The sequence below is a fragment of the Piliocolobus tephrosceles genome, chromosome 14 (genome assembly GCF_002776525.5).
Source record: "Piliocolobus tephrosceles isolate RC106 chromosome 14, ASM277652v3, whole genome shotgun sequence".
In the NCBI taxonomy this organism is placed as follows: domain Eukaryota; kingdom Metazoa; phylum Chordata; class Mammalia; order Primates; family Cercopithecidae; genus Piliocolobus; species Piliocolobus tephrosceles.
The window spans coordinates 14,940,531-14,954,228 of NC_045447.1; the positions used below are offsets into that span (position 1 = coordinate 14,940,531).

Sequence of the window (13,698 nt, forward strand, 5' to 3'; positions counted from 1 at the left end):
CCCTAGAGAGTGTGGCCAGAAGAGATGCTAGGTAGAGAGGCACATGCTCATGGGGACATAAATGTATGTGTAACTGAAAGAATGTTTAAACTCCATGAGTAGGAAAGGAATATCCTCAAGCCTAAAAACTTACTGGCACTAAGAAAACCGAGACCTTTTGAGCACAGAAACTGGGAACTAGTCCTCAAAGAAGGTTTTCCTTTCCAAGTAGGTGAGTCACACAGAAGAAATTGGCAGAGAAGAAAGTGGTTACTTAGGCTCAGCCATGGTGGCATTACACCCAGGACGCTAGGCCTAGGACAAGGTGGCCAGGGATACCATGTTTGACAGGAATTATGGTACTTTAGAAGGAGTATTTATCCTTTATTAAAAGAATGGACTTTTCCTTTAAAAACCTATTTGGGCAAGTGGACAAGTATGGTGCATAGTAATCTGGAAGCCCAGGAGTCATTTGAGATTTTTTTGTCCTTCCCTCCACAAGCCTAATTCATCACCAAGTCCTGTAATTCCACTTTGTAGATTATCTGTGACATCCACACCCAAAGCTTTGATCTGAATTGATATTTTAACGTATATTTTAATCATTTCTTTCCCAGAATATGGCAGCAGCCTGTTAGTTGACTGTTCTGTCTCCTGTTTGCCCTCTTATCTGTCTCCCACAGAGCCTCTAGGAAGATTTTTCTGAAACACAAATAGGATCACGTCAGGATCCTTCAGCACTGCCCTGTCCCTAGCTCTCCTGCACCCTGCTCTCCCGCCCCGCCTGCCCCTCACTCTCCTCCCTGCCTGTAGCTCCTCTCCCCACCCTGTCTTTGCCACTGCCTGGAATATGCTTCTTCCCCTGTCCACTGAGTAAACCTCTGTTAGGAGGCCCAGACCAAATGTCTTCTCTGTCACACCTTCTCCAGCCTTCTCCTGCATATCCATCAAGGGGGTGAGGCTTCTCAGCCATGCCTGGAGTGTAGTCTCAACCATGGTACATTGCATACTGGATTTCTGAGTCTAATGTCCCTCTCACCCCAGAGTAAGCAGGAAAATGGAGATCACAGTTAGTTTATCTCTACAGGCCTAGCTCGCAGGAGGGTGCTAGGCACATAGGAGTTAAATAAGTGTGTGTTGATTGCCTGATTATAGGAGATAGAAATGAGAGGATGGGGACTTAGTCCACGGAAGAAGCAAAGGGCTGGGAGAGTGGTTTATCTCCTATCTTTTATCAGCAGAAGCTCGTAATGTGTTCTGGCTGTAGTCTTGACTAAGGACAGCCTGCTGCGGAAGCTCTCCCTTCTCCTATCCTCTGATCTTATCCATTGGAGAAATATGGTTGGCCTGGCTGTGAAATGAACACCTGCTTCTGTGTATAGCCCTCACCCCAGTTACCTGATAAACCACTAATTTATTTACATTTTTAATAAATGTAGCCACAGATACCATGAAAAGTCACCCCTCCCTCCTTCCACCATCCCCAGCTACTTACCAGCCTTTGTGCAGCTTCCAGTGGCAGTTCTTTTTCTATAGGTTCTTCACCATTACTGAGTAATCAATTGCTTCATCCTACTCAGAGCCAGGTTTTCCAGAGTCACATGCTACATTCTTCCTCATGTCCCACATGGTCCATCTTCTTCGCTGGTGCGTTCCTTGCTGCACTGCTCTCGCCCGAGTGAGTGACCAGCGCCCTCAGCCATTGCTTCCTCCCTGCACCGAGCTTGCTCTCATCAAACTGCTGGATGATGGGAGAAACAGCTTCACCCAACAGGACCTCAGTCTCGTGGCAAAAACATACTTAAAAAAAAAACTGAGTTACTGGAAGATGGGGACAATGGAAGCCTACAGGGGAGCTTGATAAATGAGTTGAGGAAGTCTCCTAGGAGGAGGTGACATTGGAGCTGGGCCTTGAAAAGTAAGCAGGTGTCCTCAAGGAAGAGCAGGGCATTTGAGGCAGAGGACATGGCAGAAGTAAAGGCCTGTGGGTATGAAAAGGCATGGCAGGCCTGAGAGAGTAAGGATTGGTGTGGCTGGGGGAGGGAGATTCCTGACTCTATGGGGCCTGCTTCTGAACTGAGGCTTGGTGGGAGCTGCGAGTGCTCCCTGCAGCTGCTCCTGGGGCCCTGCTCTGCCCCACAGGTGCTCCGACGGCTGAGCGAGGTTCCCAGGGCTGTTGGCACTCCCACCCGCTCAGGCGGGTGGCATCCCAGAAGGAAAGAGGCAGGGGAGGAAGCAGATAAGAAAGACAGCTTCTGTTTAGACACAAATATCTTGGTAATCAGCACAGATGGGATGAGAAATACCAAAAAAAGTACATGACAGTTTAGAGAGAATTTGGCTAAATGTTACATATTTTTAACATACCTGTGTAGAGTTTTTGGAACAAGCACCTGAGTCGCTCAGAATCTGATTGGATATGGGGAACATGCCTCAATCAAATGGTGTTTTTATTTCAGAAATGTTCCCTTCTCCATCCACAAAAGTATCCTTGTGATTTTTTTTTTTCTCCCACCAAAATAAGGCGCAGGATTTGTCTCTGACGCTGTGTCTCCCTATTTGGACGGCAAGCTGTGTAACATATTTCTCCCCAGCGTGAAGCTTCTTGGCAGACTCTTGAGGCCACGTTTTGGTGGCTTCAGAGTTATCTTTGGATCTGTCAAAAGTGCTAATGGGCTTTCTGGCCTTCTTTAAGCTCCTCATTTCTATTTTCTTTTTACTTCCATCCTCTCCTAAAAGAAAAATTCATGTAATTCATCAGCAGTTAAGCTTTTTACCGAAATGCTCAGTGAAGGGCCTCGTATTTTTGTTTGTGAGGAGAGCTGTGCCAAACCCCACCCTTACATCATTAGCTCTGCATTCCTCCGTCCAGTGGAGGAACCAAGATACGCTGGTTGACTCCTTCTGACTGCCTTTGGTGTTTGCTGTTTTGTTTTTCACTGAGTTTGTTAAGAGGCAAGTTGGTATGATGGTTAGGGTATGAGTTTCGGATTGAGGAGATGTAGTTTTGAAACATGGCTCTGCCCTTTCTAGCTGGGTGACCTTTAGACATCTACTGAGACTTCCTGAGGCTCAGTTTTTTTTTTCCTCATCTATAAAATGGAGATGATAATACCTGTCTCAGGCTTGTTGGGAAGATTGGAAAGAACACCTGTTGCCTACCACATACCGATCACTCCGTGAATGGGGTAACAGTAACTTTTAACAGAAGCATTTCCCTTTCTTTAGGCATACTTGATCTTGTTTTGTTTCTTTTTCCAAATATGAGTTTTACCTACAATTTTGTGTGGAATAAAAAGAGCCTGGGTTTAGAGACAGACCCACTCAGGACTGAATCATGTCACATCCACTTACCGCATGACCTTTGTCAAATTATACAACTTCTCTGTGCCACTGTTTTCTCATCTTTATAGAGGGATAATAATACTTAGTTCAAGGAGCAGTTTGAAGATTAAGTGAAATGTTTAATAATAGATGTGAACCTTTCCCATGGTGGATGTGTGTAAGAGGGACAATGTGGTATAAGGGAAAGCGTATAGGCCGTGGAGTCAGATCTGACTTTGCCAGTTACTGACCTCTCCCAGACTTCTTTATATTGGAAAGAATAATGCCTCACTGGATTTTTGTGAAGATTGCACAATTACACATCCACAGTGTCTGGTACAGTGGCTGGCACTTGAGAGGTAGTTAGTATATAGAGCTATTAATTCAGTTGCTCTGTATTTATAAAGGTTGATGGTTAACCTGGTACTTCAGTCAAACAATAATAAATTATAAGATAAGTGCCCAGTTTTACTCCCAGCCCATAATGTTGTTGAAAAGCACTTTATGCTATTTTGCATGTAAAATCCACCTGGTTTACTTCAATTTATGGGTTATAGATCTTTAATCATTATAAACTGCAACCCCTGGCAGTAGCATTCCTTCCCTCCCCAACCCCTTTCATTTTCAGAGGATTATATTGTGTGGCATTGAAAACCTGTAACATTGAAGAAATTAGCATATTCATGTGTATTGTTAAAGTCAGGTGGGTAGAGAATGCGTTGTGTAAATGAAACACATTCCATTTTTTTTCTGAAATCTGAAGAGTACCAATCTATAGTACTAATTACAAGAATGAAGCCCAGGCTACAGGGGGAAGAAAAGCTAGTTAAAACACTGCTTTGTCACAACTTGCTGCTGTTTGTCTTCAGTTTTTTTTCCCCCCTTTTGAGTGAAATACCTGGAAATTGTAAATGTTCAAAATTGCCTTAATTCCAGCTGAGCCGTTTTAGCGAACGTAAACTGTGAAGGAGGGGATACCAGCAGTGATGACAGGAGAGGAGCTCGCCTGGCCTGCGTGGGTGGCATCTCCTGGACAGAAACGGGCTCAGTGCCAGAAGCATTTTGGTCCCTGGGTGCTTTCTTTTGCTTAGGCATATGGCACAGCACATCGGGAAGGTTCTAGGATCTGGGGCCCAAAGATTTGAGCAGCAGTCCTGTCTTCATTGCTTATTAGACTGTTCCATCTTGGAGAATCTCTCTGAGTCTTGGTTTCCTCATTTGTAAGATACATGTAGAATTCCTGTTCTGCTCACCTTTAGGAACTGACCTAAGTGCTGTATGCAACCTCATGTTGTAATCACCACACAAAGATGTAATTGCTCAGGCTCCTTCCTCTCTAAGGTGTCTTCCAACTTTATGGTTCATGATTTTACACATGAGGGGGATTTGGCCTCCGGGGTAGAAAGAAAAGGACAGGGAAAGAAGAGAGTATACTTTCTGATCATTTTCTGTTTCTTATGCTCTTATTAGATACTGTTATAATAAGAAGAAACAAAATCAGCCACAAACCGTGCCTTCTTCTTTCTCCTAGAGAAATCTGACAGAATATTTTGTGGCTGTGGATGTCAACAACATGTTACATCTGTACGCCAGTATGCTGTACGAACGCCGGATACTCATCATTTGCAGCAAACTCAGCACTGTGAGTAGACAGTCTTAAGACTGGCTTTTTAATGATCTAATTTTAATTGAAAGATACATCGGCAAGATGAAAGAAGATTTTAGGAAAAGGAGTCAGCTACAGTCCCCTTATATGGCAGCATGTCATTTTCATTAATTGTTCATGTTTTTTTTACAGTGCCAATGCACATTTCATTTATTCCTGTAGTCTCACAGTCAATTATAAATAGCTTTCCATTTGATTGAGTGTTATGAACATGTTGCAGATTTCTACATGAGCTTCGATCATTGTCATTTTTTAATGTCTACACCGTATTTCATGATACAGATGTGTCATTATTTACTATATCCTTCTTCTCTTGATGGCCATTTAGGTTGTTCATTATGATTTAATCCTTTTAGTAGATAATACTGCAATGAACATCTTTTGGCTTCTTTTGACTGTTCCAGTTATATTCTAAGGAGAGGGACACCAGGTCACAGGACTTGATAAGCACTATGATTTAGGGACTGCCAAATTGCTTCCCAAACGGGCGGTGCTTGTTTACAGTGAAGGCTGCCAGCTGTAGATGAGTGCACCATTTTCACGGCAGCTTTGCCAGGCAAGGGAGAGAGAGTGTACGTGCGTACACGTGTGTGCGCTCAGGTGTTTTAATTCTGCTAAGAACGTAGATATGTTATGGTATTTCAGGCTTGCTTTAATTTTAAAATTACATCTTTGGTTAGGGGTAACTGAATATTTTCCATGGGTTTATTTTTTTATTTGTATTTTGTTAATATCCTTTCACATTTATTTTATAGGTGCCTTGATGTTTTTTTACAAATTATAATGAACTTTCTATATAACTTTTGCTGTGTGTATAATATAAATATTTTTATATTCCTTTTATTTTAGTTTTTCACTGGCTAAGTATGAGAGTTCACATTTTCCCCAATAGTTTTTATGAAAATTCTTAAGCTATTATAGAAAGTTGAAATAATTTTACATGAATGCTGATATACTTCCATCTAAATTCTACTAGTGACATTGTGCCAGATGCTTTATCATGTATTTATTCAACTATTCATCATCCATAGCATCCATTAGTCCATCTTTTTTTTTCTTTTTTTGAGACAGAGTCTCACTCTGTCACCCAGCCTGGAGTTCAGTGGCGCTATCTCAGCTCACTGCAACCTCCACCTCCCACGTTCAAGTAATTCTGTTGCCTCAGTCACCCAAGTAGTTGGGATCACAGGCACGCACCACCACACCCAGGTAATGTTTGTGTTTTTAGTAGAGATGGGGTTTTGCTGTGTTGACCAGGCTGGTCTTGAACTCTTGACTTCAAGTGGTCCACCCACCTCAACCTCCCAAAGTGCTGGGATTGCAGGTGATCCATCTTATTTTTTATGCATTTCCAAGTAAATCACAGACATCACTTTACTTTCCCCTAAATAATTCAATATCTGTTTGCTGGGTTTATTGTTGTTTTTGTTTGTAGACAAAGCTTATATACAGAAATTGACTGGGGGTAGAATGCCTAATAGGCATCCCTCTGTTAGAGAGAGTAGAAAAATATTTTCATAAGCAGAGAGTTCCCTAATGAAGGGCCTGTGGATAAAGTCAGTTATGTGTTTACCTATGAATAAAAGGCACCTAATAATGAAAACTCTCTGAGACTACTAGAGTTTTCCTTATGGTTTTTATTATACCTTCATTATTTTATTATTTCTTTGGTTATTGATTACTCATCAAGAACTCAGTTTTTTGTTTTTTTTTTTTGTTTGTTTTGTTTTTTTTTTTATTGCCCAGTATGTGTTAAGAATAGCCTGTAGTTGACCTCTTGCTTTGTTTTACATTTTATTTTACACCATATGTGCAGTTCATAATTTCAGGGCACAAACACCCAGACTGTTTCAGAATGAGAATATTGTCAACCACATCAATCATCACCTCTTTAAAAGAGTCTAGTCCATAACCAGTTACTGTTGCTTTAAATTGTTAAATTTCAGTCATCAACAAAAACGTGACATCATCTCAGTGGAACTGAATTCCCTATCATTTAATCATGATGTTTTTGATCCCTTATTGTGTGCCATGCACTGTCCTAAACACTTTTCATGTATTAACTCATTTAATCCTTAATACAACAGCCTTAGTGGGTTCTGTAATTAATTCCCTCTTACAGATAAGGAAGAATGAACCTTCTGTGTGATTTTGCTCTCATCAATGTAGTGGATTAAACACACAAAGTTATTTCTGCTTCCCCAAAACTAAAATGAAATAAAGGAATAAATCTACAAACACAACAGATGCAGCAGAAAATTTTAAATAATAAGAAAATACTGTTAGCAACTTTATGCCAGCATTTGAAAACTAAGGCAAAATAGAAAAAAAATAATTTAGCAAAGTTGACTCCAGAAGAAATAGAAAAATTAAATAGGTTTTTTAACTTACAGAAATTGGATCAATATCTTTACATATTTTTCCAGATAAAACACTCATCCCAGGTAGTTTTACAAGTGTGTTTTATCAAACATCTCAAGGAAAAGATTATTTCAATCTTAGACAAACTCCTTAAGAGTCTAGAACAAGAGGGAATGAAACCCAGCTTTTTCTGCGACACTTGTATAACCTTGACATTCAACACAGAGACAGCACAAGAAAGAAAAATCAGCGGCCAATGTCACTGAGTAATGTAGGGGTAAAAATCCTCAAATAGGAAGCAAATGATTGATGATACTAGAAAATCTATTAATATAACTTACATATTAACATATTAAATGAGAAAACTTTTATGGTCCTCAATAGAGGGACAGAAAGCACTACCATGTTCATGAATAAGAAGACTTAATATCTTGAAGATTTTGTTTCATTTCAAAGTGATGTATAGATTGTATACAATTTTATTCAAAACCCCCATAGGGTTTTACATAGTGCCTGACAAGCTAATTCTAAAATTAATATGGAAAAGCCAGAGAAAGAGCTACAACATACTTGACAAAAAAGAATGGGTTGTGGAAGCTTGCTTTACCGGATATCAAAACTTTCTATAAAGTTGTAGTAATTACGATGCTAGTACTGGGATGAGGATACACATATGGGCTGATGGAACAGAATCGAGAGCCCAAAAACAGATCACATGTATATGGGCTCTTTATATCATAAAAGGTGGCATTGCAGAATCTCTGGGGGAATCAATGGACTTTTCAATAATTGGCTGTCCACATGGGAAAAGAAAGGAAGACAGTTTCTATTGTACACACACAAAAATAAATTCCAAATGGATCAATAACTTAAATGTGAAAGGCAAAATTTAAAAACATTTAGAAGACAAAATAGAATACTCCTGGCCGGGCGCGGTGGCTCAAGCCTGTAATCCCAGCACTTTGGGAGGCCGAGACGGGCGGATCACGAGGTCAGGAGATCGAGACCATCCTGGCTAACACGGTGAAACCCCGTCTCTACTAAAAACTACAAAAAACTAGCCGGGCGAGGTAGCGGCGCCTCTAGTCCCAGCTACCCGGGAGGCTGAGGCAGGAGAATGGTGTGAACCCGGGAGGCGGAGCTTGCAGTGAGCTGAGATCTGCCCACAGCACTCCAGCTCGGGTGACAGAGCGAGACTCCGTCTCAAAAAAAAAAAAAAAAAAAAAAAGAAAACAAAATAGAATACTCCTTGATGATCTTTGGAGTAGAGAAGGGCTTATTTAAAGATGGTCCAAAATATACATTGTATAAAATAAAATATTAAAATTTTGAACTTTTATTCATTAAAAGATACTTTTCTGTGAAAATGACTGAAAAGTCACAAGCTGAGATTTGCCGCATAGAAAAACTGACAGAAAATTAGTATAGGAAATAAATACAGAACTATGACAATTAAAAAAGACAAACCTGTCAATGGAAAAATTGGCAAAAGGCGTGAATTAGCATTTCACAGAAGAAATACAAATGGCCAACATCTATGTGGAAAGATAGTCAATCACATTAGTAATCATCAAAAAGCACATTAAAACTACAGTGATTATGGCTGGGCACAGTGACTTACACCTGTAATCCCAACATTTTGGGAGGCCAAGGTGGGAGGATTGCTTAAGGCCAGGAGTTCAAGACCAGCCTGGGCAACACAGTGAGAGCCCTGTCTCTACAAAGAAAATTAAAAATCAGCATGGTAGAACGCGCCTGTACTCAGGCGGGAAGATCAGTTGAGCCAGGATCATGGCTTTGCGGTAAGCTGTGATCATACCACTTCACTCCAGCCTGGACAACAGAGCGAGACCTTGTCTCTAAAAAAAACAAACAAAGCCAACAGTGAAACCCTAGGTTTGCAAAAGATTTGGTGGCTGACAAAGCCGGGTGTTATATTGGAAATGTATTAGAGAATATCGTTTACTACTGTTTGAAGGGTATGTGCTACAAAACTATTTACGTATGCCCATCACTCAGCAATTCTGCTCCTAGGTGGAATTTTATGTGTATACACACACCCCTTGGTCATGTATGGTGGGATACCTGTACAAAAATGTTCACAGGGGCTTTTTTTGGGTTTTATTTAAATCCTGGAAATAGTTCTCATGACTACCAACAGAACTGATAGACTGTGGTGTCGTCACACAGTGGAATATCGATCGGATCAATGAAAATGAACTGTACTGTCAATATGATTATGTCTCTAATGTAGAAGCTGAGTGAGGAACTGGGTTGCACAAGGATATACTGTACAGTATGATTTCATTAATATAAAGTTCAAGCTAGAAAAACTAAATGGTATCTTGTTTAGGGATTCACACAAACTACAAAGGTAAAAAGAAATAGTTAACACAAAATTTAGGTAATGGTTTCCTCACAGGAAGAGAAAAGACTGGTTTGGGAAGGGTCGTGCAACGGACATCAAAAGTTTTGCTTTCTGTCTTAAGCCAGGTGAGGAACCAACACATTTTGCTATAAAGGGCCAAATAATAAATATGCCTTTGCAGGTCATATGGTCTTTGTTGCCACTGCTGGGCTCCGACCTTGTAGTTGACCAGAGTTAAACTAATGTGTGTGATTGTGTGCCAACAAAGCTTTATTGCCAAAAACAGGCAGCAGGCCAGGCTTAGCCTTTTCGCTGTAGTTTGCTGACGCCTGAGCCAGGTGATAGGTTTGGGGTTCTTACATTTTTTTTCCTTTAAAAGTTGTTTATATGACATACATACTTAATATATTTCACAAATTTTTAGAGGCCTAAAAAGAAGGTACAAAGCTCCTTTTTCATGAAATTTTAGAATAGAGACAAAGCAGTTCTTGTACAAAGATTAAGAATCAACATTGCCTGAGATTTGGCAGTGGCAGTTCTGGAAACCAGAAGACAGTGAAGCAGTGTCTTGACCTTCTAAGGGAAAATGATTTCTAACCTAGAATTCTATACCCATCTAATGGAAGCCCTCAGGAGAGAGTGCCAGGAGCCCACACCACATTGCTCAGCCTCCTGGGGCCTGTACTCCTGGACTCTGCCTTCCCTTTGCAGATGAACCGTCTGTCCTCTCTGAGGCCAGTCACTCTGCTTGTCCAGCTTGCTTCATGCTGCAAATATTTATCGTGAGGTTGCCATAGGCACTGGGGATACAGCAGTGAACAAAACAGGCAACAATCCCTGTCCTCATGAAGCTTGCATTCTAGTATCATAGGTCCTCGATAAGCCAGAGGAGTTAAATATCTCATACAGTAGGAAATGGTTAAGTACTAAGGAGTAAAATAAAGCCGAAGAGAGAGGATGGGGAGTGGAGAGTGTCAAGGATTGCAGTTTTAGATGATGGCCTCGGAATGCCAACAGGAAAAGTGACACTGTGGTTTCCTTCAAGGAAATTGCTCCAGCAGTAAGCAAGCTCTTCTCTCCTGCATCCATTATTTTCTCTTCTCTCCTAGCACATTCTTATGAGCATGCCAACGTGCTGTGGAAGCTCCCAGACTTCAAAACAAAACCTTCTTGACCCATATCCCCTTTATCCCATTTCTAGTCTCCCTTTCAGAACAGAACTCCTCAAGAGAGTTGCCTATTCACTAATTCCTCTTGTCTCATTCTCTCCTCAGTCTTTCATTAGGATTCAGTCCCCACCTGTCCACTAAAACAGGTGGACTTGTTTTAGTGTCTTTTTCCAGTCACCAGTGACCTCCTCTGAAGTAAAATTAAAATGAGTTACTACTTGCATAGCTCTCAGAACAGAGCCTGGTATGTAGCCTGTGCAGGCATTTATAATAAATTAATATATTCTATAATGGGAAATAAAATTTTAATGTCCAGTTTATTAAGGGCCTACCCTACTGGAATGTAAACTTCATGAAGACAGGGATTGTTGCCCATTTCGTTCACTGCTGTATCCTCAGTGCCTGTGGTAACACCACGATAAATATTTGTGGAATGAAGTCAGTGGGATAAGTGGGGTGACTGGCCTCTGAGAGGATAACAGTTCATTCTCAAAGGGAAGGCAGAGTCCAAGTCTTAATGTTGAAAATGTGAAACCAAGAATTGGTGATTTAGAAAGCAGGAGATAAATCCTTTGTTGAGTGTGATTACTTTGAGTGAAGGGTGTAAGGAGAATGGTGAAGTGGACTGTTGTTTTTCATGATAAGCCTTGACTACCTTTTGTTTTGTTTTGAAAGCTATGAATATGTATTACTTTGACTTTTAAAAGGCTTTTTTTTTTCTTTTTTTTTTGAGAGAATCTTGCTCTGTCACCCACGCTGGAGTGCTGTGGCCGGATCTCAGCTCACTGCAAGCTCCGCCTCCCGGGTTTACGCCATTCTCCTGCCTCAGCCTCCCGAGTAGCTGGGACTACAGGCACCGCCACCTCGCCGGCTAGTTTTTTTTTTTTTTGTAGTTTTTAGTAGAGACGGGGTTTCACCGTGTTAGCCAGGATGGTCTCGATCTCCTGACCTCGTGATCCGCCCGTCTCGGCCTCCCAAAGTGCTGGGATTACAGGCTTGAGCCACCGCGCCCGGCCGATTCTTAACTAAGTTGGAAGTTTTACGGATTGCTGGTGGAAGCCTCTCTGGAGGAGGTGGGGTTCTCCTTGTATCTCATGTGCAGTTGGCAGCATCCTGAGCGGTTCTGCGGAGTTTGGGAATGACGTAGCTGAGCAGACTTCTGTTGTATTCACGCCTTTGGGCCTCTTCAAATTCAGAATTTGAAAGTTTTCCAATTGTTGCCTTTTACTTCCTTAAGACTGGCTTTTTATTATCTTTTAGATGGGGGCCGGTGCGGAGGGGAAAATGCAAAGGCCATCTCAGCCTGAGATTTTTTGAGAACCCTCTCTTGACAGATCCTGATGTGGCCTGCAATACTTGACAAACCACATTTTTCTCAATTGTGTTTGATAAGATGGAGGCTTAATGCTCCTCAGAGCCACCAAGCACATGAAAGATAAAAGCACTCGAGTGCTGTCTTCTATAAAAATGACTGTGTCAATAGAGACAAACCTAACAATATTTAGTTCAGAGGCAGGTAATATGCATTTCAGGGTTTCTCGGTCAATAACACTGTGATATTCTGTATAAGAAAAATGTAAGTTTTTGTTCTCTTTGCTCAGTTAATGTATATTGATTGTTTTCCTTTATAAATGATAAATAGGGAAGGCTTAACTAAATCTTGTTCTCTAATGTAAATACTTCAGTGTGATTCCCTCTAGCACAAAGGCCTCATTTTTCTTCCATATTTTCATATCTGAGTTTAATTCATACTGCTTTTTGGAACTCTATGGAGAGCAAGTAGGTCAAAGATCTTAATAGAGATAATACAATACAATTCCATCAGCATTCCTAGAAGATAGATATTATTCCCATTTTACAGAACAGCCAGTCCATTTGGAAAGGTGGGAATAACTTGCCCAAGGTCATGTCCTAGTCAATAGGAGAGATGGCCATGAATATAGGTCATTATGATGCAGTGTCAGGGGAAGAAGGCTTTGGCTTCTGGAAAGGGAGAAACATCCAGGGATTACACACAAACTAATCTTAGCCCCTTTGAAGTGCATGCCTAGGAACCAGGTTATGTCTGTTGGATGCCCTTATGTGGGAACTGTCACAAGAGCCAGAGGCATGTTGTTAGGAATAGCCACCCCACTAAAGGAATTTGAAAATTCTTGTAAAGAGCCAAAAAGATACCCTGAGCCATATCTGGTGGATAAGGTAACTAGTGGAGCTGTTTGCTATTGGTTTGGGTGAAAAATAAGACCTGATTGTATAGTACTTAGAGTTTTGCGTTTTTGTTTGTTTCTTGTAGCTTGTAAAGCTCCAAGACCACCAAAGAGCATTCACAGAATAAATGCATAAGAATATCCTTAAGTAGATTCATACTCAGTACTTTATATGGGAGCCCCCCAGTTCTCCCCGCCCCTTTTAAAGTCCTTTTAAGTTAACCTTTTGAGCTGTCCCCTTCCTGTGTGCCACGCACTATGCTAATCGTGAATGTGATCATTTTTTTCATTCATTCCTGCAGCAACCCTAGGAGCTTGTGGGATTTCTTCTCCCTTTGCAGATGGGAGTGTTAGCACCCCCAAAAGTTGATGTGCCTTGTCTAAGATGGGCAGCAAAGATGGAATGAAAACCAGGCCAGCGTCCTTGCCACCTCATACTACCTTCTTGGTAACTCTCCACTGTCATGAGTTCCCTGTGACACTTGTTCTCAGAGAAATATTCTTAGCATGACCCTGTTGGCCATGGATCTAAAATAATATAAAGAACCTCTGCCTGATTGTCACTTTTGAACGCACACCTCAGCTTTTCACTTCACATTCGGCAAGCCCTGTCTGTATGCCTGA

The 13,698-nt window shown here is 41.1% G+C and overlaps 1 protein-coding gene across 11 annotated transcripts in view; it reads left to right on the plus strand.

Annotated features, from left to right (window-relative positions):
* DENND1A (DENN domain containing 1A) overlaps positions 1–13,698 on the plus strand; it is a 546,843-nt gene that overhangs the window by 271,991 nt on the left and 261,154 nt on the right. For all 11 annotated transcript variants that reach the window (XM_023217180.1, XM_023217183.1, XM_023217187.1 and 8 more), the window contains one exon: positions 4,835–4,945. In XM_023217180.1, the coding sequence (XP_023072948.1) occupies positions 4,835–4,945 (111 nt within the window). The remainder of the gene's footprint in view (positions 1–4,834; positions 4,946–13,698) is intronic.